The 26,856-nt window shown below is 41.7% G+C and overlaps 1 protein-coding gene across 10 annotated transcripts in view; it reads left to right on the forward strand.

Moving 5' to 3' along the window:
- Positions 1 to 26,856, forward strand: part of SFI1 (SFI1 centrin binding protein) — a 48,731-nt gene that overhangs the window by 1,023 nt on the left and 20,852 nt on the right. For 5 of the 10 annotated variants that reach the window (XM_062010351.1, XM_062010348.1, XM_062010352.1 and 2 more), the window contains exons 2-29: positions 1,543 to 1,715; positions 3,749 to 3,889; positions 4,354 to 4,425; positions 5,872 to 5,979; positions 6,282 to 6,376; positions 7,901 to 8,018; positions 8,283 to 8,385; positions 9,165 to 9,321; positions 10,075 to 10,236; positions 10,683 to 10,753; positions 11,358 to 11,450; positions 11,804 to 11,901; positions 13,999 to 14,080; positions 14,945 to 15,123; positions 15,362 to 15,437; positions 15,948 to 16,043; positions 17,102 to 17,178; positions 17,806 to 17,908; positions 18,301 to 18,397; positions 19,052 to 19,212; positions 19,640 to 19,714; positions 19,997 to 20,071; positions 20,427 to 20,603; positions 21,345 to 21,586; positions 23,710 to 23,965; positions 24,652 to 24,796; positions 25,554 to 25,671; positions 26,338 to 26,440. In XM_062010351.1, coding sequence (XP_061866335.1) covers positions 1,696 to 1,715; positions 3,749 to 3,889; positions 4,354 to 4,425; positions 5,872 to 5,979; positions 6,282 to 6,376; positions 7,901 to 8,018; positions 8,283 to 8,385; positions 9,165 to 9,321; positions 10,075 to 10,236; positions 10,683 to 10,753; positions 11,358 to 11,450; positions 11,804 to 11,901; positions 13,999 to 14,080; positions 14,945 to 15,123; positions 15,362 to 15,437; positions 15,948 to 16,043; positions 17,102 to 17,178; positions 17,806 to 17,908; positions 18,301 to 18,397; positions 19,052 to 19,212; positions 19,640 to 19,714; positions 19,997 to 20,071; positions 20,427 to 20,603; positions 21,345 to 21,586; positions 23,710 to 23,965; positions 24,652 to 24,796; positions 25,554 to 25,671; positions 26,338 to 26,440 — 3,300 coding nt within the window. In that variant the 5' untranslated portion in view covers positions 1,543 to 1,695. Of the gene's footprint in view, positions 1 to 1,542; positions 1,716 to 3,748; positions 3,890 to 4,353; positions 4,426 to 5,871; positions 5,980 to 6,281; positions 6,377 to 7,900; positions 8,019 to 8,282; positions 8,386 to 9,164; positions 9,322 to 10,074; positions 10,237 to 10,682; positions 10,754 to 11,357; positions 11,451 to 11,803; positions 11,902 to 13,998; positions 14,081 to 14,944; positions 15,124 to 15,361; positions 15,438 to 15,947; positions 16,044 to 17,101; positions 17,179 to 17,805; positions 17,909 to 18,300; positions 18,398 to 19,051; positions 19,213 to 19,639; positions 19,715 to 19,996; positions 20,072 to 20,426; positions 20,604 to 21,344; positions 21,587 to 21,675; positions 21,800 to 22,419; positions 22,515 to 23,709; positions 23,966 to 24,651; positions 24,797 to 25,553; positions 25,672 to 26,337; positions 26,441 to 26,856 lie in introns of those variants that run through there. The other 5 variants (XM_062010353.1, XM_062010354.1, XM_062010356.1 and 2 more) reach the window with 5 other exon arrangements.

Genomic DNA, 26,856 nt, shown 5'->3' on the forward strand with positions numbered 1-26,856 from the left:
AAATGACAAAGTGCTGCATTATAAATAAGAATGCGTTGTAGCTGTTACAGAGTTCCTCCAAGCGAGTCTCCCCAGGCAGCCATCACGGCATGCTGGAGGCGTTGAGCTGGCCTGGGCCGCGGTGTGTTTCACTGTAGCGTTACTACGCATCGCTGCTGTGAGCTGAAATACTGCTCTGTTGGTTTCTGAAGATGCTGGGCACTCACAGCCCAAAGGCACAGAAACGGTCAAATAAACGGGTTTCTCCATTTGCGGCGCAGTGTGAGCAGGAGTGCAGCGTCGTGGCACGCTGAGCCCTATTCCCGCTGCTCGAGGCTACAGTTCATGCCTCGGGTCGGTCGAGCTTCGCCCCTCAGTGTTTGGCTCACCGCGCGGCTCGAGGGCGGGCCGTGCCGGCTCCCGCCGGGCCGCACTCCTCCAGCCGCCGGGGGGCGCCGCTGAGGGAGCCGGGCTGGGCGGCGGCGCTCCGGCCCCTCTCCGTGGTGGGGGGCGGGGCCGGGCCCGGGCCCGCCCTCGCCCTGAGGAGCGCGTCCGGCGCCGTGCTGAGGCGCGGTGGGTGTGAGCTTGCCGTGGCAAACCGGCTGCCTCCCGTTCGCTGCGGCTGCTGTTTGCTTGCTGCTTGGAGGCGGCTGAGCGGGGGCTGCCGCGGCTGTGCAAACGTGTGCGAGAGCGTGGAGGTCTGGTTTCGGGCGGGCAGAGCCCTCGGCCTCTCCAGGGCCGGGTGCCGGCTCTGCGTGCGGCCCTGTCCTTGCCCAGCCGGTACCGCAGCCGGCCTGTCCCCAGGGACAAGCTGCGCCACTTTGGCCGCGGGGCCCGTGGCCCCTTCGGCGTGGCGGGCGCTGGCGGCGGGATCTGTTTGTTGAGTGGCTCGGGCAGGCAGCGCGGCCATGGCCTCCAGGCCCCTCAAGGCAGTGTTATAGAGCAACCGTTACGTGATTCTTTTGTGTGTGTTCATAAGCACTAAAAGCATTGAGGTTATAGGGTTCTCTGCCAAAGCGAATTTCGTGCAGGCAAATGGGTTGACTGCAGTAAGTTTTTTTTATTTTTTATATTTTTTTCTCCCACAGCTTGCTCAAAGAAGTGTGTGATTTACATCTCACACCTAGGAGATTGCTGTTTGCAAATCCATGTGTTTTCACAGTTTTACTCTCCCTTTTGTGACTTTTTGTGGTTGGGAGGTTCTGTACATACAGAAGTTCTTGCTGGAGCTGAGTATCATGAATTGATTTCTGCATTTGTACATGCTTGGATAGAAGCTGGCAGACTTGTTTAAAAACAGTGAAAAGCAGTCAATTTGGTTTTGTCACCATTGATTTATTTCAAAATTGGGGAGCATAACTTAGGACCATATTTTTACAGCATCTTTCTAGCACTGCTCTGTTTGTGTGGGCACAGTAGTCATCTTTGGATTCAAACGGTTATGACTTCATTACCAATAGATTATGTCAGCACAGTATCATTGAGGTCAGCCAGACTCTGAGTATGCAGATAGATATTTTTCACATTAAATACCTAGAATTGCATCATGCCATCTTTATGCAGGTCAAGTGAGTGGAATTCCTATCACTGTTAAGGTACAGACTGCATTTATCAGAAATCCGTTTGATGGCTTCATCGTGCTTCTTCCAAAGCTGATATACAACATTGCAGTGCAGAGAGTGGATTTGTTTACTGCAGACCGGGAACTGTAGCAAAATGGAGAGATCCAGATGCAGGTGAGCAGTAATGAGGTGCTGTCTTGTTAAAGATCGCAGCTGTAACTTATTCTTTTTAACTATGACACCTTAAGCATTCCATGCCACAGAACAGAGTTATTCTCAAATGAGGGCTTATTTGTCTCTGGGAACATTATTAACCAGAAAGTGCCTTTCTTAAAAACAACAAATAAACAAATACACAGCACCACTTCCAAACCCATCACAAAATATGTATTTATGGGGGTTTAAATTATATCATTCAAATACAAAAATTATGTTCTTGAGCTTGAGGTATTAAACTGGAAGGCAAGATATTTGCATATAGTTGTTGGCCCAAGCACAGGTTTATTCTGTGGCGTGTGTTCTCTTATTCTTCCAGTACTTTTATTTTCTAACTTTACAGGGAAGAAATGATCCTTCTTTTATGATTATTTTTTGGGGTTGCTTGTTATAAATTCTCATGGACATGGGCTGTCTCATCACACCATCTGTGTAGCACATACAGTGTTCCCAGTTTAGGAATAGTCCGGTAAAAATTACTTATGTTGGAAAATCATTAAGTATTCACATGCCTTAGACTTTCACACAAAAATTTTATATGTTCTACCCAAGCTTCGTATTTTTGATTACTTTGTGTTACATTGTCATTGCATATAGGCAGATCAGGTTTACCTTTGGAGCAGATCAGATGTTTTAAAGGGAATTGAGCCTAATAGATGTGTACAGGAACATGTGTTGAAAGCTATTTGGCATAAATTTAAAAGTGCCTGTAACTCGTTTCTTCAAAAGTGCCCACAGTTGCCGTAAGTGTACATTGTGATGTGAACAGAGTTCTTTCCTCTGCTGGATGGGGCTCACCTCTTTCACAAAACATTCAAAGGAGAATAAGAGTTCCTCTCTCACGCACAAAATATAAGCCTTGTTTTCTTTGACTAGCTTTGTTTTAGCTCCTTGCAGCTTGCTGGAACAAGCTGAAAATACTGTATTTTCTCCTATGAGGTTTTTTTGTGTGTGCTTTGTTGTATTCTTCTCTCTGATTTGTTATTAATAGTGTGAACAGTTGTTCGGCTGAACTACTGAAACTTAGTAGTATGGATTGCTCCAAAAACTTTGTGGAACCAGCATTTATTTATGGTTGCAGCTGTGTTTTCCTAAGCTCAGTTCAGGTGGTTATTAGGATGAGACTTCAGACTGTCCTTTCTATTGCCTGTTATGGAGTTAAGAATGTGTTTGTAGTTCAAGTTTTCAGGGTGGTGGCAGTATTTGTTTTGGGAAAAGAGCTTCAATACATCTGGTTCAGCAAGTTTTGTCTGGTCAGATACTATTTTTTTATCATTTTTGTTTTCAGAAAATTACTCAGACGAAACACTTAGAATTCATAGAAACATACTTGTTATTCTTCAGATTAGAATTAGGTGTGAAAGTAAGCTGCACAGTGGAAAAATATGTCTACATTTGCATTATAAAGATGAATATGTAAAAACCAGGAAGAAATTTTTAGGTTTGTTTTGATTTCTTTTCTTTTTTTTTAAGAAGCAATGTTTAGTTAAAATATGAACAAATCTAGGAAAGAATTTCTTGTAAAAGAGCTATATGTAAGCCCATTTCATGTTGAAACGGGAAATTCTCACTTCAGTTCCCCAGCCTTCAAGAGAATTTTTCAGCAAGAGACAGAATACGTAGATATATATATATGGGAATAAAAGGCAGAAAATCACACTGATATCTTCTCTATGATGGCACACTGTATGCACCCATTTGGAAGGGGAGGCATAAATGCCTTTTAGTGCTTTTTCATTTCAACTTTAGAGGAGAAAAAAAAAGGTCTATGACATGTCTATGCACTGAAATGTGTCTTCCTGCTTGTTTTGGGGAAACAACTTCAACCTTCCAGATAGTGAAAAATACCTAATAGACAATCATTTTATTTTAACATTTTGTAACTTCTATATGTGATTGCATACCTTTGTTATAGATAACACCATTGAAATAACACCATTTTTTTGCAGTTAATGTGGTTTTACAGAAAATATTTCTTCTTTCCTTTTAAGTTCAAAACCTCTGAAGATGTATGAAATCCGAAAGCCACCTAGGCATCAAATGCATGCAACTGGGCAATGTATTCCTCACCAGTCTGCCAGGCATCACTTTCAGGACAGAGGTCAACCTGGGTATACCTGGCAGCAAAGAAGGTAAAATAATTCCAAATTGGGTGTTAAGTACATTTTTCACGGAATGTAGCAGGGGGATCAGACAGAAAGAAGTCTGTTTTCAGTAGTACAAGTGCAGGCTAAGGCAAAGGTTTTTGTTCGTAGTCATGCCAGATGATTCTGAAGATGTTTTGTGGTAACTTGATCATGTGCATTGGCACAGGCAGAGTCATACTGTTTTAAAATTTTCTAATGTAAAATTTGTAAATGGCTGTTTAACAATATGCTTTGATGGGAACTGACAGATGTCAGATGCCCTCCTCTTGTGTTAATCTCTACTTCTTTTGTTAGTTGAAGAAATCTTGGTAAAGTTGAGATGGTAATCGTTTAGAGATTAAAAGCCTTAGTTTTATTACTGAAACTAGCATAGAAGTTTCATTTGCACTGCTTCCTAGGAATTAACAGTGGGAGCATACAAAGCCAACTAACCTTTCCTTATATTCCAGATATCTAGCAAGGAAATTCTTCTATCTGTGGGCAAAAAAGACATTTGGACAAGTTCTCCCTTCCAAAGCCAGGTAGATTTATGGTTTAGTGTTGTACCATTGTGCTAAGAGAATACTGGCTGCCAAGAAAATATATCGATGTGTTTTAAGATCACTTGAAGATTTCCTTCTCTTCTTGCTCCTGCTTTTTGTTCCTAATAATCATGATCAAACTTTACTAACTGACGTAACAGGAATTGCTGTTGTCTTGATGAAGTTGAATTGTATGTGCTGATAAATGATCGGGTATGATTCTGATATCTGCTTTCAATTTAAGAATTTTCAAAGCTATAACTAGAGATAGATCTTGAAATTCAGTTAATTTTACTGTTGACATTATTGTGCTGAATGTTTATAAATGCTTTGCACCTGTCTGACTTTGACATACCTGTATCAGATAATTTGTTTTTATTGTCACTGTTCTGTCAGCTACTGCAAACAAACACTTTGATACTCTTTTCTCTTTTGCTTTAATTTGCATGTTCATTCTTGTTTGACCACACCCTTGGGAACTGAAGCAATTCCCAATGGAAAGACCTGCTTTTCTTACAATAACAGTAAGATGGTTATCTTACTGTTAGTAACCCTTAGTACTGTTGGTACTGTTAGTAACCCTTAGTTATCTGATGTCATTGTCCTGTATCAAATATATTCTGGTTGTGCCTACCTTAGCTGATAACTGGAAGTCATCCTGTGAACCTTACCATTCTTGCTATCCCATGTACTGAATTTGCATTACTTGGTCTACATGTAAATTCAGGACAAGGATTATTACTTTATTTTTTTAGGAAGATGGCTGGAAATACATTATATGAACTTCAGCAAGGAGCATAAGCAGTAACTAATGGCCTTTTTACATTTAAAAGTCTTCAGTTCTCTGTAGTTTTTATTTGCAATGCTTTCTTCATGCACCAAGTTAAAAAATGTGTAGCTCATTTCCTTTTTTTTCTTTTTTTTTTTCTTTTCTGCTTGAGTGCTTGGAATGACTTAGCAACTTGCCTTGGGGTAGGTAGCTGTGACTTGCAACTTGTGAGAGGATTCGTATGTGTTTTGCTGAGGGGGCCTTTAGGTATTACAGGCATAATCCTGTTGTTACAGACAACAGGGAAAATACACATATCACTGTCAGCTGCACTGGTTGGTTGAGTACAAGACAGAACTGAGGGTAAAATATGTGTCATTCATAGGTCTGAAATCAACTAGCATTCTGACATTTGGCTAGTCAGTTAACAACATCTCTCTTTCCTTCCTTGACTTTGTGACATATTTACAGTCAGTAAGCTGACTGCTTCTTGTAATACTTAAGAATCTTGCAATAAAGTGTCACAGTAGGGTAGTGGTTTTAAAGTTTAATTAGATGCTGTTAGGCTAATCAGACAAGACTGGAAAAGAGGCAGCATAATGTTCATTAAAACTGTTTTGTGGTCAACCTGGAAACTTATATGATATTTCCTATGTCTAAATCTTTCAACTGTTTAGATGCTTTTATGACCAAAAGATTCTTCAAAAAACTTTTGGAGAGTGGAAGGAGTGGTGGACCATTTGCAGAGAAAGGAAGCTCAGCCTCAGAGCAGACAACTATTACAGGTTTGTGAAATGACTTCCTGTTATTCTGTGTATAGAGCAAATCTGAGAAATTGCCCTTAGGTTCTGAAGGGATTATTAATACCAGTAAGTGAGTTACATCAACAGTACCTCTAGGACAAGAGCAACATCTTCATTGCTTATTTTCATATTTTTCTTCACCTCTTTATTCTTGTTGCTGTTCTCTTAGGATAAAGTCTAAGTTTCCTATCCAACATATCTTTAGAGTGCAACTGAGCTTGAAAGAGTCTCACTTCTAGACAATGGCAGCTATTCTACTGACTGATGCTTTTTAAATTTTTCAGACAGTTACTCTATAATTTGATATTCAAGGCTTGGAGAGCCTATGTATGCCAGCAGCAAGGAAAGAGGAACAAATACTATGTTGCAGAGTTTCATGGTAAGTGATATAACTACCTGTATTTGGTCGCATAGTGAGCTAGGGGTTTCAAAGGGAAATGTTGATTCAGAATCTCTGTCCCATGTGCATGTTTGCACCCCTGTGGTAGTGTAATGCCTTCAGGTGAAGATGGTTGTCTGTCTAAAGCTGGGAGAGAGTGGGGTTGGGGGAGGAGGGTGTTTGATGCCTTGCTGTGTGCCTATATAATTATTGAAGGATGCCAGTGAATAAGCTTAAGGCATCTCCATCTGCTCTGCATTATGTTGTTTACTTTTGGTGGGGGGTGGTTTGGGTGATGTTTTGTTCCCTGAGGTTTTTTTGCTTTATCACAATATGTGTTCAAGGTTTTTTTTACAGAATGGGCTATTGGAATTCTCTATCAATTGTGGCTACAGAAATGAGATAATGACTCCCTATAGCATTAACTGTACATATTTTATCTGTATTCACTATTCCTTCCAGCTTGTGTCTTGCAAATGAAAATAAGCCAAAGCATTTGAAGTGCCCTTGTCTTATTGTGTAGATTCTTTGTTCTGCAATGGATTTGTCCTTCTGCTGAAGTTGCCTATGTTGGTTGCAACTTCCTTTGATTTCAGAGAGTATCTCTTTCCCTGAAGAGGATGACCCTCTTTTAAAGATGATACTATGGTTTTGTTCTGTGCTGATTTGCAAAATAAGTTAATTGGTCTCTGCATAAAAATGTAGCCTCAGAATGTTGTAGAGACTGGCACCTTTGGAAACAAACTGGTAGGCAATCTAGATTTCCTTTCTTACTGAGTGGGGCCAGAGTACTTACAGAAGCAGTTGTGTGCTACTTGGTCAAAAACGGTAGGGAAGTGACCTGTTTTAAGGCAGGTTAATACTTGATTGACCATATCACAAGGAAGTCTGAAAAAGAGACTGTCTTTTTTTTTGCATCAGTGCGAAGTGGCATGAAATCCATGATGTTTTTTTTCTATTAACTTTGCCTCAGTAGTGTCAGTTCTGACAAGCCAGACTGTTGTGAGAAGAAAGTGCAGTGCACTGCATAAAGTGTTAAACTAGAATTTGTGACACCACTTCTGTTTTCAGCTATGTGACTAGCCTGCTAAGTAAACTTGTCTTGTTTCTGGTTGATTTATCTGTTTCTAATAGAGGATGACTCTTGAAAACTGACTGATTAACCTGATGAACTTTTTTTTTTTTTTAGAAAACAGTAAACCAAAGAAAATCCTGTAATTCTTACCCCATAAGGTTGTTTACACTGAATATTGTTATACAGTTATATACCCTGTAAGCACTGAAGACAAAGCAATGCCATTGTCTGATAGTTCACGCTGCTCTGAACAAATGGCATGGTGCTGTCAGCGTTTCAGAGGTTGTTTCCGAGGTGGCTGTGGCCCTGTTGTTTCAGGGTTTCCCACGAGGTGTCAGTGCGGGTTGAGGGGACTGGAGGTCGGGGACAAGTGTTATGAAGTCGTTAAAAAATGTCACATTTTTACATAGACTGAAGATGCTGTGATTTTTTTGTTCTATTTTGCACAGCAAAGAAGCAAATATTGCTCAGGACATGGCAGCACTGGCTGGTTTATGTTGATGTTAAAAGGACAAAACATGGGATGCAGTCTGTGGCACTGGCATTTAGGGAAAGAAGTAACTTGCGGTAAGAATGGAGTAGGAGTGGGCAAAGAGGCGCTGACTGTGAGGCCATGGGTTTTACCTCTGTTCTCTTACCTTTTCCTGCAATGACTTTATTCCACTTTTGAGTTTTTAATTCTTTTTGTTGATATGGCTCTGAATCCTTCTGTATGCCTGTAGACTGAATTTAGAAGTTTGTTGCTCATACCTTTTTCCAGTGAAAGGAAGGTGATGTCTTGCACCAAACTACAGAACCTGTGTTTGAAATTCTGTACCATTGTTTTGGCAGCATATGGTGGTCAGTGTGGAAAAGGCGACACTACGAGAACTCCACTGGACATAAAATGAATATTTTGGCTTTGCACCACTGGGCCCAGAGCCTCCAATTTCGAGTAAGTCCCAGGAGCTTTGTCTACTACTGTTTCTGATGTTGAAGTTGCATATGCAGGTGACTGATGTTGCAGATTAATAAATATGGGCCTTGTTTGCTTTGCAAATTGCAATATTTATGATGGAAGAACATATTAGGACATGAGGAAATGAAATGAAGCTGTGTCAGGGAAAGCTCAGATTGGACATTAGGAAAAGGCTTTTCACTGAAAGGGTGGCTGGTCTCTGGAACAGCCTCCCCAGAGTAGTGGTCATGGCACTAAGCAGGTCAAAGTTCCAGAAGCATCTTAGTCATATGGTTTAGTTTTAAATAATCCTGTGAGAAGCAATGAGTTGCACTCAATTCCAAGTTGAGATATTCTGTGATTCTATGCAGAAGGCCAAACCAAATTTTTTACAAGAAATCTAGACTTGGGAAAAATGATCATACTTCACAATGTGATTCTCTTTTCTATGAAAATACTCTGTCTGAAAGAAAGCCTGTTGTCCAAAAATTGTTCTTTTGGCCTTTTACTGGAAAAAGTGCAAAAGTATGGAAAAAAGGAAAAAAAGTTTGATACCAACACTCTTTGTCTTCGACCTTTTCTATGCTGACGTTCCCTTGTTGAGGTTTTTTTCCTCCTTGTGGAGAGGAACCTCTTTGCTCATGGCTTTCACCTTTAGATCTTTCATGGAATATCCTATTGCCTGCGTGTTCTTCCTCTTCTCTCCTTTGTTCTGCTTCCCTAATCTTGTCTGTTTTTCTCCCCTTACTGCTTTCCCTCCTCAATTGTTCTGTCAGGCATGGTTTCAGTGGCGAGAGCTGTATTTGTACAGCCAGAGTGACAAGCAGAAGGAGACTAAGGCAGTAACTCACCATCAGCGCTGGGAATTGAAGAGATGCATGGAAGTGTGGCGGGGATACTTAAACCTCCACAGAGCAAAGCAACTTCAGAACGGTGAGTGAAAATGGTGAGATAAGACAGAAGGAGGCTTAGCTCATTTGCTTTGGGCACAATTATGTGTTTTTTCTATTCTAGGAGAAACTGCCACGTTTCTGCTTGCTGAACAGATGAGGTACAAGTGGCACTGTACACTGTTACAGGCCTGGTTAGCTATAAGGGAGCTGTTGGGAAGATCACTTGCTTTCCATGGGACTTAAAAGAAAATGCTTTACAGTTCCCTTGATAAAAACTTGCCCCTTGCCTATTGTGTGATGACTGAGATATCTGTGAGAAGGACTTATTCAAGACTCTAATCAGTCAATCTGTGTGTGGATTTTCTTCATAATCAGACAAATCACAGCTTATACAGAGCTATAAAAATTATGACACCAGTTGTTTTGTTTCTTTCCTTGAAGTCACTGGAATAAGTTCAGCCACTTATGTGAATTACCTGTTGGTTGGTGGTAGCAGGAAAGCATCCATATAGGATATCTAGGAACTAGTAATAGGAGTATGCTGAAATGTGAGCCAGCTCGTGTATGTTGAACAAGTGACAGTGTCTTAACTTCTCTTTAAGTCAGTACAGTATGTTACTGCTTTAAAACTACCTTTGTGATCAATAGGAAGAGTGTAGTCCATTGATGAGTGTTACCATGTGTTCTTACTGCTGTCAGTTCAGAACCTGTGGCTTAAATGTGGTGGCCTCATCTGGTATAAATGAGCCCAGGACAGAACAAGTCCTGAGTAATTTGTGTGTGTGTTTTCCAGAGCTGGCCCAAGAGCATCACCGGAGCAGGATAGTCCGGCAGTGTTTCTCAAACTGGTGGCAGTCGTGGGAGTGCAGGAGGAGAATGCGTGCTCACCAAAAAGACATTGAAAAACTCGCAGCAAGGATTGCCTTATGGAGAGTCTTTGCTCACTGGAAGCATTGTATCCACTCTGTATTTAGTCTCTACCAGGGACAGGTTAAAAGTATTCTCACGGCGGGGAAGACCTGGTAAATAAGCAGGAATGTTGTGCAGTAGCATGGATGACAACAAACATGTTACCATAGGAAGGATGCATGTAAGGCCATGCTAACAATTCATAAAACTGCTCTGATTACAGTATAATAATCTGTTGACAGCTGAGAGCATGCAGAAGATAATCTGAGGTTTGGGAGGAATTCCTTACTTAACAATGAGTCAGAAATGCCTTGTGATAAGCCAGCAAAAACTAAGTACTTGGCTGTAATTAAAACTCACACAGGTAACAGTACTGGAAATTCAAATGTTGAAGCAGGTTCAGATGGAGATTTAGTGCCCCTCTGTGGGAGAAGGTTGTGTATGTATCAGGAGGGATGTTTCTGTGTAAAAAATGCCTTAACTCGGTGGCAGATGTTGTACTGTGTGTGGAAGAGACTCGACAGTGTGAACTGGCTGACAAACACTACAAGCGTCATCTGTTGGTAAGAGCACTGTTATGCATCAGGTGGAAGAGGCTGTGGAGAGGATTTGACTGGCAGTGTGCCTTTAGTACTGACAGTGGTGTGTGGGTGTTAAGTGGGGGATGCATCATTTTCTGCCATGGTGAGTTTCTAAATTCCAGCTATTCTGGAATATTCCAGTTGAATCCAAATGGGGAAGGGGTGCTGCGATCTGGTCTCATAATGATGTTTACCATGTTCTTCCCCGAATTGCAGACCAAAATACCTTGTCCAAAGGAGACCCAAAAGGGAAGTGAAGATTTTCCATTTTTGATAAGTAGCAAGCTCTCAGTCTTGAACTGAAGGAAGAGATAGAGTGGGAAAGGACTTGGGTAGTGGTCTTGGTAGCTGAATAAGGAGTTAAATGTCTCACAATAAAACCCTGGGGAAGTGGAAGGGAATTTTAGTTTATCTGGAGAAGTGATGGTTTGTGAGAGGAAATTGATGCATGGCTTTGACAAGTTTATAAATTCTAGCTATTGCAAACTAGCATTAAACATAATTTGTCTGTAAGGAGCAGCCAGTTCTAAACTTACCAGTGCTTGCTGATTTGTATCACATGCAAGTTGTGTATTTCTTGTTACAGAAACTTGGGTTTAAGGGTCTGCAGCAGAATGTCACAAACACTCGTCTTCAGCGAGTAAGAAAAAATCTGTCATATCGTCAGCATCAAGTTACAGTGAGTTTGACATTTTTGGTGTTCTTGTCTTACATTTTCTTGAGCTGTCCTATTGACTTCCACTTTCACCTACAAAATTCTTCTTTTTAAAGTGACTTTGTTCCTAAATGCTAATAGCCACAGAAAATCTGTGTAAATAAACCATCAGTCTTAGGTTTGTTATTTTAGTTTTATGTTTTCTGATGTTTATGGTCACTTTTATGAAAAATTCATAGCAGGTTATAACAAATTTGGTATATGAAGCAGAGCAGGAGGCAGCATGTTGTTTCAGTAGGACATGTAATAATTTTTTTCTTTGCATTCTTCTCCCTCAATATCTGTTTTTCATGTTTTTGTTATTTTATTTCATTGAGGTGCTGCAGAAATTTTGGAACCGTTGGAAATCCCATTTGGAAGAGAAGGAAGAAGAACAGCAGCAGGCCTTAACATCACTGGCTCAGGCCCATTACAGGTACCCAGAAATATTGCTGTAATTTTGTACAAACTTAGGGGCCTTTGGCTGTCTTTTAAAATATAATAATACTTTTGGGGACATGACCAAAAAGAGTATTTGTCTGTTTTGAAATGCCTTAAAGGCCTTGCCCAGGTTTGTTTTTTTACCCATAATTTCAGTGCTGACTCTTCAGGTAGAGTTATGATTTATGATGCCATTAAAGCTAATTTCCCATCTTTTGTATTAGAATAATAACAATTAGAATACTTTTTTTGGAAAAGAGTTTGTTTCAAAACACTCTTGCAGTGGGTCCCCTCATGGGACACCTCTTCCTGTGTAAGCTGAGAGGAAAAAAAAAAAGGTTTTTACCATGAATCTTCTTTCCTAATAGACTTGGGACTTTGCATCTTTAATTAGCAGAGGATGGCCACATCCCGAGTTCTAGATTCATACTTTTCTGTCATCAGAAGCCTGACTTCACAGTTCAAACTCCAGAAAGTGTTTTGCCTTGAATATTGGCTTGGTTTTTGGGAGATTCACAAATAGGTTTGGAGAGTGGGCTGAATAACGAGGGCAGGGGCATTTCTGCAAGGAATAAAGTATTTTTTCAACTGGTGTGAGAACACAGCTTTGGTGAATTAGCTTACCCTCTGGAGACAAGGAGAGAGAAAAGTCTCAAGAACTCAAAAGCTTAGTGAAGAACTGCTGCAATGTATCTTACGCCTCCCACCAGTGAAGGGGCCAACAGATGATTCAAGGGCTCCTATTGGTTCTGTGGCCATAGATTCATTTAGTGAGTCAGGAATGATTTTGTCTGCGATCTTTTCACTGGAGAAAGAGTATAATTGAAGTTCTGTTTCCTGAACACAAACAAATGTTAAGAAGTATTTCCTTGTTGAGAGTTCTGGGGCTGCTTTCTATCCAGACCTAAGTAAAACTTTGATGGCAGCTTGACAGAACTCTGCTTCCCTGTTGGTCTCTGATACACATACCTGCTGTCTCACAAGTCAGTGCCCCAGTTGCTGTGTCTGGTGGTAACACCTAGGAGATAGTGCAGAAGAGCCCTCAATTGAGATTGGTGACTGTCTACAGATCAAAGATGCACTTGCTGGCCACTATCTCTACCCTCCAGGAAGACTTATATTTAGCTCCTGTTGTTTACCAGCCTATAAACTTGTAATGAGCGGTAACAGCTACCTTCCAAAAATTGCCTGGTAACAATCCAAAAAATCTTTAAGGTCTCTTTGGACTCGAGGAGCTGAGACTTGCTGTCAGTCTAATTAGTACACCCACATGACTGAGTTCTGGAGATAATGATGTAGTTTGAACTGTGTGCTACTTCCAGTAGGGTGTAGCTCATACTTCTGGACTCGGGCGCTGCTGCCATGTGCTTGTTCTGTGAGAGATATATATAGTGCTCAATCACAAATATACATTGATCATGTTTTTGGGATATTGTTTGATAATGAATCTTGTGCATCCCTGGGTAGGAGGCAGACTAGCAAATATTATCTTCATCTAGAAAGAAAGAAGCTTTGATGTGGGAGCAAGTAACCTGACTTCAAGTAACTTGACTTTCTTCATTTTAGAAGGTTTCAGTAGAGTCCCTTCAATGTTGAGATCCTACCACACAGCTGTTCATTATTTGTTACAGCTTTTTTCAAGTCCTATTACAATGCTTGTTTATTTTTAAATTAAAAAGCAGAGTAAGGTTTTTAAGATATTTCTAAGACAGGAGGGAGTAGACTGCACTTACAGTGCAGGAGAAATAAAGTTATTTAATAAATTCTTGTATGTGTATGATTATAAATAAAATCAATTGGGAAAAGTTAGAAAAATCTTTTGAATGATCTGAATGTCAACAGGGAGTTCTCATAACTTCAGAAAATTCACTAACCTTGTCTCATGTATTCTAGTTAAGGTTGCAGTTGTCTGGTTTTTAACCCAGAGATTAATGAAGACAAATAGCTGCCTGATTTCTGGGGAAAGCTTGCATGGTTTGAAAAATGAAGTAACTTTAAGTTGTAGATTGATTGATCTTTTGACAATCACAAAATCAGACTTTTTTCTGAAGGAATTATCTCCTGTGATGACACTGTCCATTTTTGGTTGCAGGAGGGTGTTGATGAGACAGATATTTGACACATGGTTGCTGAACACGTGTAAGCAGCAAGAATATCGAATGGGAGAGGAGAGGGTAAATGCAACTTTTACTTGTCCTTGCTTAGGGAGTAGAGGGGATGACTTCTTAGTTGCTTCTGTGAACATCAGTTAGCATAAGATGGACTTGAGTGGTGTAAATTCCCTTTTCCCTGGTGGAAACAAAACTAATATTTATTAATAATCTTTTTTTAAAGTTAAGCCATTTGTTAGTAATAGAATCAAGCTGTTGTTGCTAGAGGATAACTGTTCACACAGTTCATTCACTCTCTCATCCAGTAAATATGTGTGTGCTTTTTCTCTCACACTCTTGTAGTTTCCTGGTTGAAATGATAGTAGTAATAAAGAGTGCAGGGTTGTACTGACAAAACTAGTTGCTTCTAGGTCTCTTAAGGAGTTGCTTTAAAGTCTCTTAAGGAGTCCTTAATTTCCTAAAATGTATATATAATACTGTAGTTGTTCTACATAACAGCTACTGTTGCCTTTCATGTGGTTTAAGTTACACAACTCCTTATGGATGGCAGCATGTGTGGGTGGCCTTCTGTAGATATGGCTGACTCTTGGTGTTCTGAGATTATCAGTTCTTGCGAATGCAGAAGGACTGGTTCCTGGAGCTTATCTGTTCTTGGGAGTCTTCCACATGCTGCTTATCAGCTTGTATTTGTCCTCTCTTTAGCCCACTGTTTTCTGGTTGCAGCTTTTCCTTCTGCACGCATGTAAGTGTGTGTGGAACATGTTCACATAAACTTGCAGCCAAGGGGCTTTGACATTTCTCATGTTGAGCAGCAGTGGACAAGACAAACACTGGGCAGTTCTGTGCATGTCATCTCTAAGGAATTGTCTTCTGTTGTTTGAAACTGGCCTGTTTCACAAATTCATTGCCACCTTCTTTCCTTTGTAGGCTGTACTTCATTTTGAAAGACAGCTATTGCGTTCTTTCTGGCGCTTCTGGCGTAGAAGAGCAGTTGCTCGCTTGGAGGAGCAGGAGGGCTTGGTTCGTGCAACAGATCACTACAGTAACCTGCTGCTGTTAAAGGCTTTCTGTCTGTGGAAGCGAAATACTTGGGAGAGAAAAACAGAGTAAGAAGGTTTTTTAAAAGGTAGAATTATTTGATTTGGCCTTGTGGTGACCTACTTGTGACAAAGCAACATTTAATTCACAATGATTCTGAATCCTTATTTGTGATTTGGAATCTGTGAGTTTGTCTTTCTGTAAATGCTTTACTGAAAATAGCAAACGTGGACTCAATCTGTGCTCAAGGGGTTCAGGACCATGGATTGCATTGTAGGAGAAATAATTAAATTCTTTATCTTGCAGGAGGCTCAAGGAGGTGCAAGCTTTAACATTGCACCATTCCAAGTGTCTGCAGCAGTCCTGGAACAAGTGGAAGGAGGTGAGAGAGTTAACAGATGAGGAAGAGCTTGAATCTTTTTTATGTTCATGTTAATCAGAAATTTAAATTTTTTCTTTTAAACATTAGTCATTCCTAAGCTCTCCTCCCTTTCTAGGTGGATGAAACCACTTCAGTGTGGACAGAATAGGAATTGTATGGAGAGGAGGGGAAGTTCTTTGTCTTCTTGTCTAGGTATAGTGAGAATGGGACTGTAATTGAGGAGATTTATCTGGGAATGTAACCAGAGTTAGCGTGTTTGTCCCTAGGCAGTGCTTTGTATGTCCTTCTTACTGAAGTTGGAAATTTGCAGCAAGGCCATGGTGTGTGTGATCTGTAGCTGTGTACAGGTCATAAGGCAGGCCCTGTCAGATTCTTAAAAAGGGCAAGAGAAAGGATTGATGTTTTCCCAGAGACTGGGAATGGTCTTTTTCACTCTACTCTCTGCCATTGCATGTTTTGCCTCCATCACATGTATGTACCTTTTGGTTTTTTTTCCTTCCACACTTCTAGTATGTGAGACACCAGCGTGAAAAATGGAGGAAGTTGGTACAAGCAGACCTGCACTATCAGCACACATTGCTGGGCAAGACCTTGACAACCTGGAAGGTAGGAGGCAAAGTCCTTTTCTTTGAGGGACTTGGGTCTGTGTGCTGAAGTGTTGCATGAGAGCTGCAGAGTTGCTATGCTGTTTCACTGTAGGCACTTACATGCCAAGCGTGCAAGGTAGAATGGAGGCTCTTGTAGGCAGGGTTGTATAAACTCAAACATTGTTTTTTGAAGTATAAGAACCAATGGAATCTTGTGGCTTTGGTGAAGGGTACATAATAGCTTGTATGGTACATAGGGTACATAATTAACTTGTATGTAATAACGTCATTAACTTGTATGTAATGTGCCCTCATGGCCAAGAAGGCCAATGACATGCTGGGATGCATCAAGATGAGTGTGGCCAGCAGGTCAAGGGAGGTTCTTCTCCTCTAGTCTGCCCTGGTGAGGCCTTATTTGGAATCCTATGTCTAGTTCTGGGCTCCTCAGCTCAAGAGGGACAGAGAACTTCTGGAGAGAGTCCAGCACAGGGCCACCAAGATGATCAGGGGACTGGAGCATCTTTCATATGAGGAAAGGCTGTGGAAACTGGGGCTGTTTAGACTGAGGAGACTGAGGGGGGGTCTTATTAACATTTACAAATATCTAAATGGTGGGTGTCAGGAGGTTGGGACATCCCTTTTTTCTATAGTAGCTAGCAACAGGACAAGGGGTGATGGGATGAAGCTGGAACACAAAAAGTTCCACTTAAATATAAGAAAAAACTATTTCCCTGTGAGGTGAGGGAGCCCTGGCACAGGCTGCCAAGAGGGGTTGTGGAGGCTCCTTCCTTGGAGGTCTTCAAGACCCGCCTGGATGTGACCTGATCTAGGTTGACCTGCTTCTGCAGAGGGATTGGACTAGAGAATCTCTAAAGGTCCTTTCCAACCCCTACCATTCTATGATTCTATGACTGCCTGTCTAATAATAGTAGCATTTGATTTCAGTGCCTGTCACTTTTTTTCCCCCCTATGCTCTGCTGCCACTACTGCTCTTCTAAGCTGCTAAGGGTTTCTAGATGTCTCCTCTCCTCAGAGGTGTTGGCAGTGGAGGGAAACTTCTCACTGCTTTTCTTTCAGAGTTACCAACATAACGTGCAGTGCATTCTCTACCAAGTAGCTGAAAAGGAGAAGCATCACACTAGACTACTGCTGCGGTAAGCCTGTGTTTCCTTGTGCAGCATGAGAGAGAAGTGGCTGCACAGCAGTCAGATTACACTTTCACTGCCACTTTTGTAAATTTCTGGGTGTTCAGTGCTGAGAACTGACTGCTCTGCATTGCTGCTTCTGTGCAGGTCATCTAGCTAAAATAAATCAACCTCTTCCTGGGCTGCCATCTTTTTTGCATTAAGTTGTTTTCATATCTATTTAGTCCCATGAGAGACAGGAGACAGCAAACTGCAGCACGTGGATTCTGACTGCTGTGGTGTTAAAGCAACCTGGAAGATGTCTGGTGTTGTAGTGAGAAGAGTAATTAAAAATAATACTGCTTTGTATTGTTTTTGGTTGCTTTAGTGTTAACTGCCTCTATTGTTTTAATGCTATACAACTTGAGTCACTTGGAGAGCCTGATTAATTCAGCTTAAGGTGCTAGAGCTAAGGGTGTATTCTGTTTTGCACTACCTTCCCTTCGGCAGAGACCTGAAGGAGCAAAGTTGATTTGCAGGACTGAGTTTGTGGAAGCAACTGGTTTTGGTTCTCCTGTGAGTGGGAAGATGACAAATGAATGAGTGAGAATCATTCTTAATAAATTGTATTTGATTTTTAATATATTTTGCCTTCAGACAACTTCTGTGTACGTGGAGAGAAAATGCCCTTGCTGTTATACGTGAGGCCAAGGCAACCGCTCGTGCAGATGAGCACTACAGGAGAACCCTCTTGTCAAAGGTAGGGTCTGTATAGCAGATGTCAAAGTCTGAGTACAGATGCTAGTTCAGGCAGGGGTCAGCTAATGCAATTAGAAGCACCAAAAACTTACATTAAGAGTCACTGCTAAGAAAGGTCTAAAAGAGAGAGTCCCGTCTTAGGCATCTCTTAAATTTGTCTGTCTAAGCTTGTAATTTTTCCTTTCTTTCTCCCTGTTTTCTAGGAAGAAGGGACCCTCTGAAATACTGCTGTGTTTACTTAGTGGGAAATTTGCACTGTATTGCTGAGCATTATGTGAAAAATGATTTTTAAATGGTTATGGTGCCAGCAATGTGGAGTACATAGCGTCACCTTCCATAGGGCATTGAAAGTATCTTTCTGCATACTGTCTCTTGTTTGCATTGTATCTTTAGGTGTTGCTACAGTGGAAATACACCGCCTTGCTACAAGTATTTCACCGTCAGCAGAAGGCGACAGCTGTGATGGAGGCCAGAAAACACTTGGATATAAGTGAGCTGATGAAGATATCAAACTCTCAAAGGGCTCAGTTATCTGTGTATGATCCATAGAAAGACATGGCTTACTAGGGCAGTCTTTTGGGTCATCTGTACAGATGAAATGACTGTGTGGCTTATTGAGCCAATAAAGGATGTCTCCATAAAATGGGGAATGACTTGGGATCTGTTCAAGACTGCCTGTGTGACTTTGCTTCTCTGTTGGTTCTTTGTCTATGTAAGGGGTGGTAATGCTTCCTTCCTCAAGGGAATTTTCTGTTACTAACTTTGAGAAGGTCACACAGCTCTGTTTTGAGAGCAGCATAAGTAATCTTACCAATTACTGCTTCCAACTTTCTCTAGTAATTAATACCGAATGGCCCTTGAACTCTGCAGGCATTTTTGTGGTACCAGCCACATTCTTGTAATGAGGACTCTGAAGCACAGAGGGCAAATGATTTCCTAGAGATTATGAAGAATGTCAGTGGAAGCAGGGAAGTCACAGCTCTCAGTCTGTTACCTGAAGTGTTTCCCTATCTCTCTTCATAGTGCTGAGTATTGTCAGTGTTGAGTATTGCTAAAACAGCCTGGAAGAGTACCTGATCACTCAATACTCTGAGATTGACAGTCTCCTTTTGGTACACTAGTTAATTTATCCTTCTCCTAACAGTGCGTTTACAGACCCTGTTTCTCCACTGGAAGGAATTAACTAGGGAGTCTCTGCTACTGAGGGCTCAGCAGCACAGGGCAGAGCAGCACCACCAGCAGCACCTGCTCCAGAAGTACCTGGTGAAATGGAAGAAATATCATCAGCAGTGCCTTGAGAAAATGGTGAGAAGGATCAGGAGCATCCCCAGCCAGTGACCCAGGGTGGGAAATTACGGGTGCAGAGGGAGTAGGCCGTGCCCCCTCGGTGGAGGGAATGGCAGCGTTGGCTGAGGAGGAACATGACAGCCTTTGTGCATTGAGAAGGAATGAACTTGCCCATATCTTGGCTAAAGAACCTTTGTTAGAACTAATAGACTTAACAAGAGATGAGGAGCTGGCATTGCCATGTGTGGGATCATTTACTGTCAATGAAATCCTTGTGGGGTGCAGATTGGGGTAACACCAAAGAGCACTTGGGTATTGAGAGTGGCTTCAGCAGAACAAAGGGAGGGTGATAAAGGCTGTGTGGTACCTGTTCTGCTCTAGTAGCATTTGGCTTAGACAAGTAGGGCTTGTCTGCAAGTGACTTACTGTTTTGATTGCCTTACAGCTACTACAAAGACAGGGAGATCAGCTCATGACTCATAGACTTTGCTTTTCCTCCTTCTCTTGCTGGAAGACACAGGTAAGGAATTGTCCCCTGGGTAGCTAGCTAGCTCCTTGCTGGTCCTTCTCCTTATTCTTTTTCATATTCTATTTACACATAGGGATCACAATGATTTGTTTAAATGTTTAATGGATTTTGGGGTTCACTAGTACAAGAGACATCCTGTCGTATAGTGGGTGAACTGAGTAGGTTACTCTGCTATGGCTGCACCAGTGTTTGGCTGATGTTCTGGTTGGTGTTTCTGCTGTGGGATATGTAAACCCCTAACCTGCTTGCTGTGCAATGTTTTTCCCCTGATAGCTGTTACAACAGCAACAGGAAAAACGGAAGATAGTGCAAGCATTGTGGCACTGGTCGCTTTCACTGCAGAGAAAGGTAAGAGTGTGTGGGGTCAGGGGCCAACAAAGGAATTGGTAGATGTGCAGATCATACACAGATTTGAGTGCAATCAGCAGAATGCACAGTGAATGTCTGTTTCCTTTAACCTTTGGGGTGCTATCTGTTGTTCTGTGATGCTGGAAAGTCCCAAAATCCTTGCACATGTTTTTCTCCATCCAGTCTCAGCTGATTTATATTGCTGTCCCTTTGTCCTTGTGGTAGTGTCCTGCTGTTGCCATAGATCTGCCTAGTAATACCCAGTGGAAGGGAGAGTTTTCCTGTCTGTAAGGAGAGTCCCTGGCCAAGAACCTGTCCTTCTAACGCTAGCAGCTGTCTGCTGGTCCTGTTGTAGGTGTTTGATGTTTGGCTCAGATTTGCCAAGGGACAAAAGGAGGAGAAAGATCGCATTGAAAAAGCCACAAGAGTTTACCACAGCACTCCATTGAAAGAAGTTGCAAGCCAGGCCTTGAGATACACCCCTGGGATGAAACAGTTGCAGGGACAGCTCCAAGCCCAGCACCAGCTGAAGGTGAGACAAGCAATTGCTCAGATACATCCAGGACTGGTCTGCTCTGATCTACTCTCTGTATGTTTGTGCATGTGTACATACCTTGGAGCCCTACAGCTTGCCTCTTGTTTGGATCTGACATACACTTCTGCCTGTGGTTCAAAGCAAAATGCCCCATTTTTTCATGCAGTTGAGACTATAGCACTTCAGACTTGTGTTGCTGACTGTGAACCTTTCTCAATGAAGCTATTTCAAAACTGGCCAGTTCCTCCTGTAGCCAATATTGCTGGATGAAGCCTTTCCATATGTCTGGGGCCTGGTCTGTAAATTCTGCTAGAACACCACATTAGAGGCTGCGTCTAATCCTGTCCTAGCTTTAGCACCATTTGCACCTTCTAGTGTGGGCTTCCATCACTTCTGAGTATCAGCTTAGCTGTGTGCATGGAAAGGAAGACAAGGATGCCTCTATTAGTTGCTCTCTTCCTGCTCCGTGGCAACTTTCCCAGCACTTTTCCAGGCTTTCAGGACACTAGTTGTTCCACTTGCTATTGTGCAGTCTGCCTCATTGCACAAGTACCCAGGTAATTCTCCTTACCCAAATGTTGTCACAGTGGATATGCTACATCGGCTTAGAGAGCTGGTATGGTCTGTACAGTCATCAGGAAGCTCAGTTCTTTCTGTGGTGGGGTTCTCTCTGGGTGGCTTTGCTTGGTGGTTCCTACTCTCAGCTATCAAATGCTCTACTATTCTTTATGTTGTCAGGCAGCCTACAGCCTTCAGCAGTCAGTGTATCGTTGTGCCATGCTATGGAAACAGAAGGCTCTCTCCAAGAAATTAAATAAGTCTTGTTCTTTTCTGCTGCCTCTGAAGAAACAAGTGACATTTCAAATGCATGATGTTAGTCCTGACACAAGAAGACATTTGGCAGAGGAAGAGCCATGGCCTTCAAAATGCAGTCATCTACCGTTTCACCTTGCTGGTGGGGACTTGGTTCTTGGTGATCTGTGAGTATAAAGTTCTAGTCCCTTTTTTGTTTCTCTGGCATATCTGTAGTCTGTCTGGCTCTCTTTTTTTGTTTTTTTTTGATTTCCAGGTTTTCACACTGACTGTTGGTTTGCAGTTTCCCTAACTCTTTCTCCGACCCTGCATCGTGCAGCTGGCATTGCAGAGTTAGACAGGAGCTGCTCCATTATTTATGGGCTGATGCATGCATTATGAAAGAATCGGTGACTTTATACTTAGGTATCAGCAACAGGTAGAGTCAGCTCAGCTCTAAGCTTTCCACTGTGCATTTCTCAATGTACAGCTGTGAGTTCTTGGAGCATTGGTCACTTGTCATAGGAACAGTTACACAGAGAAATATTGGAAAGATGTCTAAAATGAGGCTTCTACCATCATGAGAGCTTACCTTGCCTGAGTAACCGAGAGCTGTCAATAAAGCCCTTTTTCCCGTGAAGTCATGCATGGGCTCTGGTGAAACTATGAATGTCAAGATCCTGGCTGTCTAGAAACTGAACTTTCTTTTTGCCCTTTTTTTCCTCTGAGGAAGCTATTCCTTAAAAAATTCTTACAGATCACAGGGCAATTGCAAAGAATATTCTATGGAGCTTCTCTGTCCAGAACAGGAGCCTTACAGGGAAATCAAGCTAATATATGCTGCCAAAAGAAGTAGTTCTGCCTTGTTCAGGTCTGTCCCTTCCACCACTCCTCGTGATTGCACTATCATCCATGTGGTGAACCAGATTGCAACATTAATACAGGTCAAAAAGTTATCTTTAAAAATGATTACAGCATGCAAGGGAGGTGAATGATGGAACAGGACTTTCTTTATCTGCAGTGTCAGCTTTTGCCAATTCAAAATAACGATGAGTCTGAGGCATTAGTGGTTCTGTGTGTTCTTTTCTGAAATGCTATTCAAAGAGCAAGGTTTCCACCACAGAGGCCTGACTTCCTTCTGGAATCTTCAGAAAACAAGGAGCTGCTGGGACCTCCTTTAACTAGGTAGAAAACCTGTTTTTAAGAGTAAAGAAAGAGGATGACTTACAGTGGGCCTTATGCTATGCTTATCCCCTCAAATCCCCTTACCTTCATAATACAATATTCAGTGATTGTGGGACGGTGCATTGCTCTGAACTATCAAAAGGCCATGTTGACCTTAAAAATGTCAAGTTTCTTATATGAAACACACAAGAATAACAGAACTTTCAAGTTAATTAAATAGCAACCAAGCCATTGTTTCATTATTGAAAAATTTTGAGGGAAGATGAGACTTATGACTTAGTTCCAAAATGAAAAGGCTTAGTTAATAAGTAAAGGTTCCTTTTCTGTCAGTTTTGGCATGTAAACTTGGAAATTTGAGAATTGTGCAGGATGCATTTTGGCTCATAGGTCATATTTGCTCCACAATAGATTTGGGTCTGATTTGATTAATCTACTGGGAAATCATTGATCATTCTGATAATAAAAGCCAGAACTGAAAATTTATTTGTTTTATCTGAATCAACTTTGTTGCTCTGAAAGAAGAGCTGCTATTTTATGTTTTACTTTGCACAAAAGGTCTGTGCTGCTGAAATTGTTCAATTAAGCAGTAGTTTCACTGTCTTAAGTGTTCTGCACTTGTTTTAGGGCTAAGAAGTGGTACCATAATGGAAAGTGAGGGAACTGAAACTCCTTTTGCTGTAGAAGCTGAAATTCCTTTTAAGCAGATGTTTAGACTGAACTTTGTGAATCTGCTCTGTCATTAGCTTTAGAGAGGGAAATACCTATGAATTTCCTGTCAAAACCTATCTGAGATTGTTGCTTCTGCTTCCTTTTCTCTTGTCCTCAAACCAAAATAAGGCAGGATTTTGTTAATTGGTTTAAATCACAGCTCTAAAGAAATTGTTTCAGCCTGGATTAATGTGGAGAATTTGGACCAGGGCAGATAGAAGCAATGGAAGCCTTAACTGCTTTGCTGCTTTTTTGGATTTTTTTAAACCACTGTGGGTGGGTCGTTTGTTTCAAAGTGGGGTTTCCCCCTGCTGCTGTGTGTAAGGGAATAACAAGATTCTCCTTTTTTTTCACTGACTGCAAAGGACTGGGCCAGTGGTTTGCAAAGTATAAGGACCTCATCCTTCTTCCTTTACAGATCAGAGGCTCCCTTTCAGCAAATATCTGTGAACAAATGTTCTGCACAGACTGGGAACTTCATGCCAACACCTCAAATGGAAGGCAGTACCTGTAAATGTCTGTCTCAAATGGGCAATACTGCCTATTCCTGTCCACCTCTCACACATGCTGCTCTCCTGTCTGTACCACTGTGGACATGTGATGTGCACCGTGCTGTTCAGAGACCAGAGCTATGGTCATCTTTCAAGCCCCAAATGAAAGCTGGAGCAGAAATGGTGAGTGTATCACTGAAGGAAAATTAACATGTTTACTGAGCTACTGTCAGCACCATGCTACTTCCTGCTGAATTTTTCCCATGGCTCTTCTGGACTGCCCATCTGGGTGTTGAGCTATTCTTTTCTTGTTCTAGCTGTCATCTTAAAAGCTGGCCAAATTAACTGTCTCTTAAAACCCAAGAACTGTTTACCCCCAGTCTGAAGCAGTATTTCACTAGCTGCCCAATCCACTTATGTGTTGGACTGTAATTTATGGCTTTTCTCCTTGTGTCCTTCCTCGCTGGATGCTTTTCCAAGCAATTGTCTTGAGTGCTGTTTCTTCAAAGAGTTCAGAGTAGTGAGTTTGTCAGCCAGATTACAGACTAACGCTGTATAGTCCCAGGGGCTGTGGCTGAGAGTCTCAAAAATTGAAATTCATTTGACCTGCAAGTGCGTGCTTGTATTTGAAACTCTCTCTGCTTCACATAGAATGATAGGTGTTAATCTTGATGAAATGTCTCCATGCTTGAAGTGAAAGAGCCCATTTCTTAAGCTGTGCTGCTTCTCTTTCTCATAAAATTATGAGGGGCCAGGAACTACAGTGTGCCTGAGTGGAGTAGAGCTTAGTAGGCTATGTGCATCCTACGTGTAGGGCTTACTCACGGAAATCCTTCCAAGCGAAAAACAGTATCATTCTGACCTTGTAGAGAGGAGGTCAGGCTGTCAGCGGTCACAAAGGAGCCTGTTCCCAGGACTCTCAACAGGATCCCATGGAGAAGTTGTGGCCAAACTTGCAGCCACATTTGCCGTCACCTCAAGACTTGGTGGGAAAACAGAGTCACCAAACTGCAGGTAGGCCCTCAAATCTAAACTGTAACAGTTGAATGTCCTCTTCCAATACATACCAGACTGCAAGTCAGCTCCACAAATGTATGGGAGAGAAGGCAATCTTGTGCCTGAATCAGGAGGTGAAGGACATCAGTCTTTCCTTTTAGGGGTGGTAATAGTTCTATGGATTCTGCTGAATCGGGGGGCTAAAGCCCTGTTCTTAGGACTGAAGGATGGGAACTGCTTGGGGTCAGCTTCTTTTAGCAAGGATATGCCTAAGTGGAGGGGCTTTCTATTACACAAGGCTGATTGTACAGCAGCACTGGCTTCAAGAGGGAAGAATTTCACCAGTAAGGTTCTCCGGGATAGGTGTCTAAACGCTTCTCCCTGTGGTGTTTCTAATCACACAACGATGTGGAACTTGTGTTCCATGGGACTAGGTGGACTTAAGTTTTAGAGCAGATGTAAAACACTAAATGATGAGTAAGCCCAAATAGCATTTGGAGTACTAAACCATGCACTAGAGCCTTTCTTATCTTTTTTTTCCCTGTGTTTAAACTGAATCTTCAGAGCTTGTCATGCTGTCAGGGCTCCTACTCTCTCACAAAATCTGATCTTTTAGGTGATTAGGTACATACCACAAGATGACAAAAGGTGTGGAAAGGACTTGGGAGGGTTCTGTGTTTACTCTTTACCAATTTGACTTTCCTTGATAAGAAGAAATAGTGGAAGTCTACTCTACTTACATTGCTTGTACCTTGTATCTTCCATGCATCTAAAGGGCAAGAAAGGGAGTGCAGTTCCAGAGAAGAAATGGTGTTACAGAGGAAGCTGGAAGTTGAACTCCAACACATCCAACAACAGATGCAGTACTACTTAAGCAGGAAGCAAGAACTAAAGTATGTTGCACAGCCTCTTTAGCCAGCCTTTCTTCATGTTGTCAACTTAATACTGCATGTTTTGTATGCATCTACTTCAAAAATAACCAGTCTGTTCACAGCAGAACTGTGATTGGAACAGAAAAGTTCTTAAGACTTTTATTTTCTCCAGGTGAGTGGGCACATGTGCAACTGTTCATGTAGTCAGCAAGTGGTTCAATTATACTTTTGGCAGCTAATGGAGAAAGCATGACAAAGGTATAATTGAGTGTAATCTGAAAGCAGTACAAATGAACTTGGCAGAGCAGATGAAATTTAGCTTCTAGTTCTTCTATCATGAGGACTGAAGACTTAGGTTTTCTAACTGTCAGTTAAAAAAATAACTATGGTTAGTGTTTGACAACTTCTCTGGTTGGAACAAGAATATATTTACAAAAACACATAAAAGAAAAGGGCTTGGAGGGGATTCAGTTGTCTGGAATGGACAAAGTCAGGAACTTGAGACAACCATTTTCAGACAGACTTCTCTGCTTTCCAGCATCCTTTTCTTTATTTTTAAAGACTTCTGCCATTCACTGGTTTCAGACAAAAAAATTGTCTTATTGGAAGTATCAACTGCAAATCTAAGTTGGCTTAGACTGTCAAGCTCCTAACTGGGATAAGAATCTTTCTAATCCATTTTATCAGGTCCTGTCAGCAGCAGGCACAGATTCTACAGAAGTGGCTGGAAACAAGCCCACAGCCAGAGGACCAAGGTGGTGTACGGGGAGTTCAGGAAGAATTGCATCAGGTGTGTAAACAGCAAACAACTTGAAGTTACTTAACTGATTAGCATTAAGCTATGCACATAGCCTAAAGGCTGAGGGTAGTTGTGAAGAATTGTATGGTAAGCTGTTAGTAAAATGCCCAGAGAAGGGAAACTTGTAATCAGAAGCAGGCTGATGTGAACAGATTGCTGTGTAGATGCATCTATTTGTTCAGAAATGCAACTCCAGCTCCAACAGACCTTTCTAAGGCTACTTCCAAGCCATGCAGCAGGCTTTAGTAGAGTCAGGTTTTTTTCCCGTGACTTTTCAGGGCCATATAGCCACCCTGCACTGACTGCATCTGCACTGCTGTCAGTCCCCAAGCTCCTACAGCCACAGGTGTGGGTACTGCACTGTTACTTCCAAAGCTAGCCACTACCTGGCTGTTCACAAGTGACAC

The sequence above is a fragment of the Colius striatus genome, chromosome 17, assembly GCF_028858725.1.
Source record: "Colius striatus isolate bColStr4 chromosome 17, bColStr4.1.hap1, whole genome shotgun sequence".
Lineage (NCBI taxonomy): Eukaryota > Metazoa > Chordata > Aves > Coliiformes > Coliidae > Colius > Colius striatus.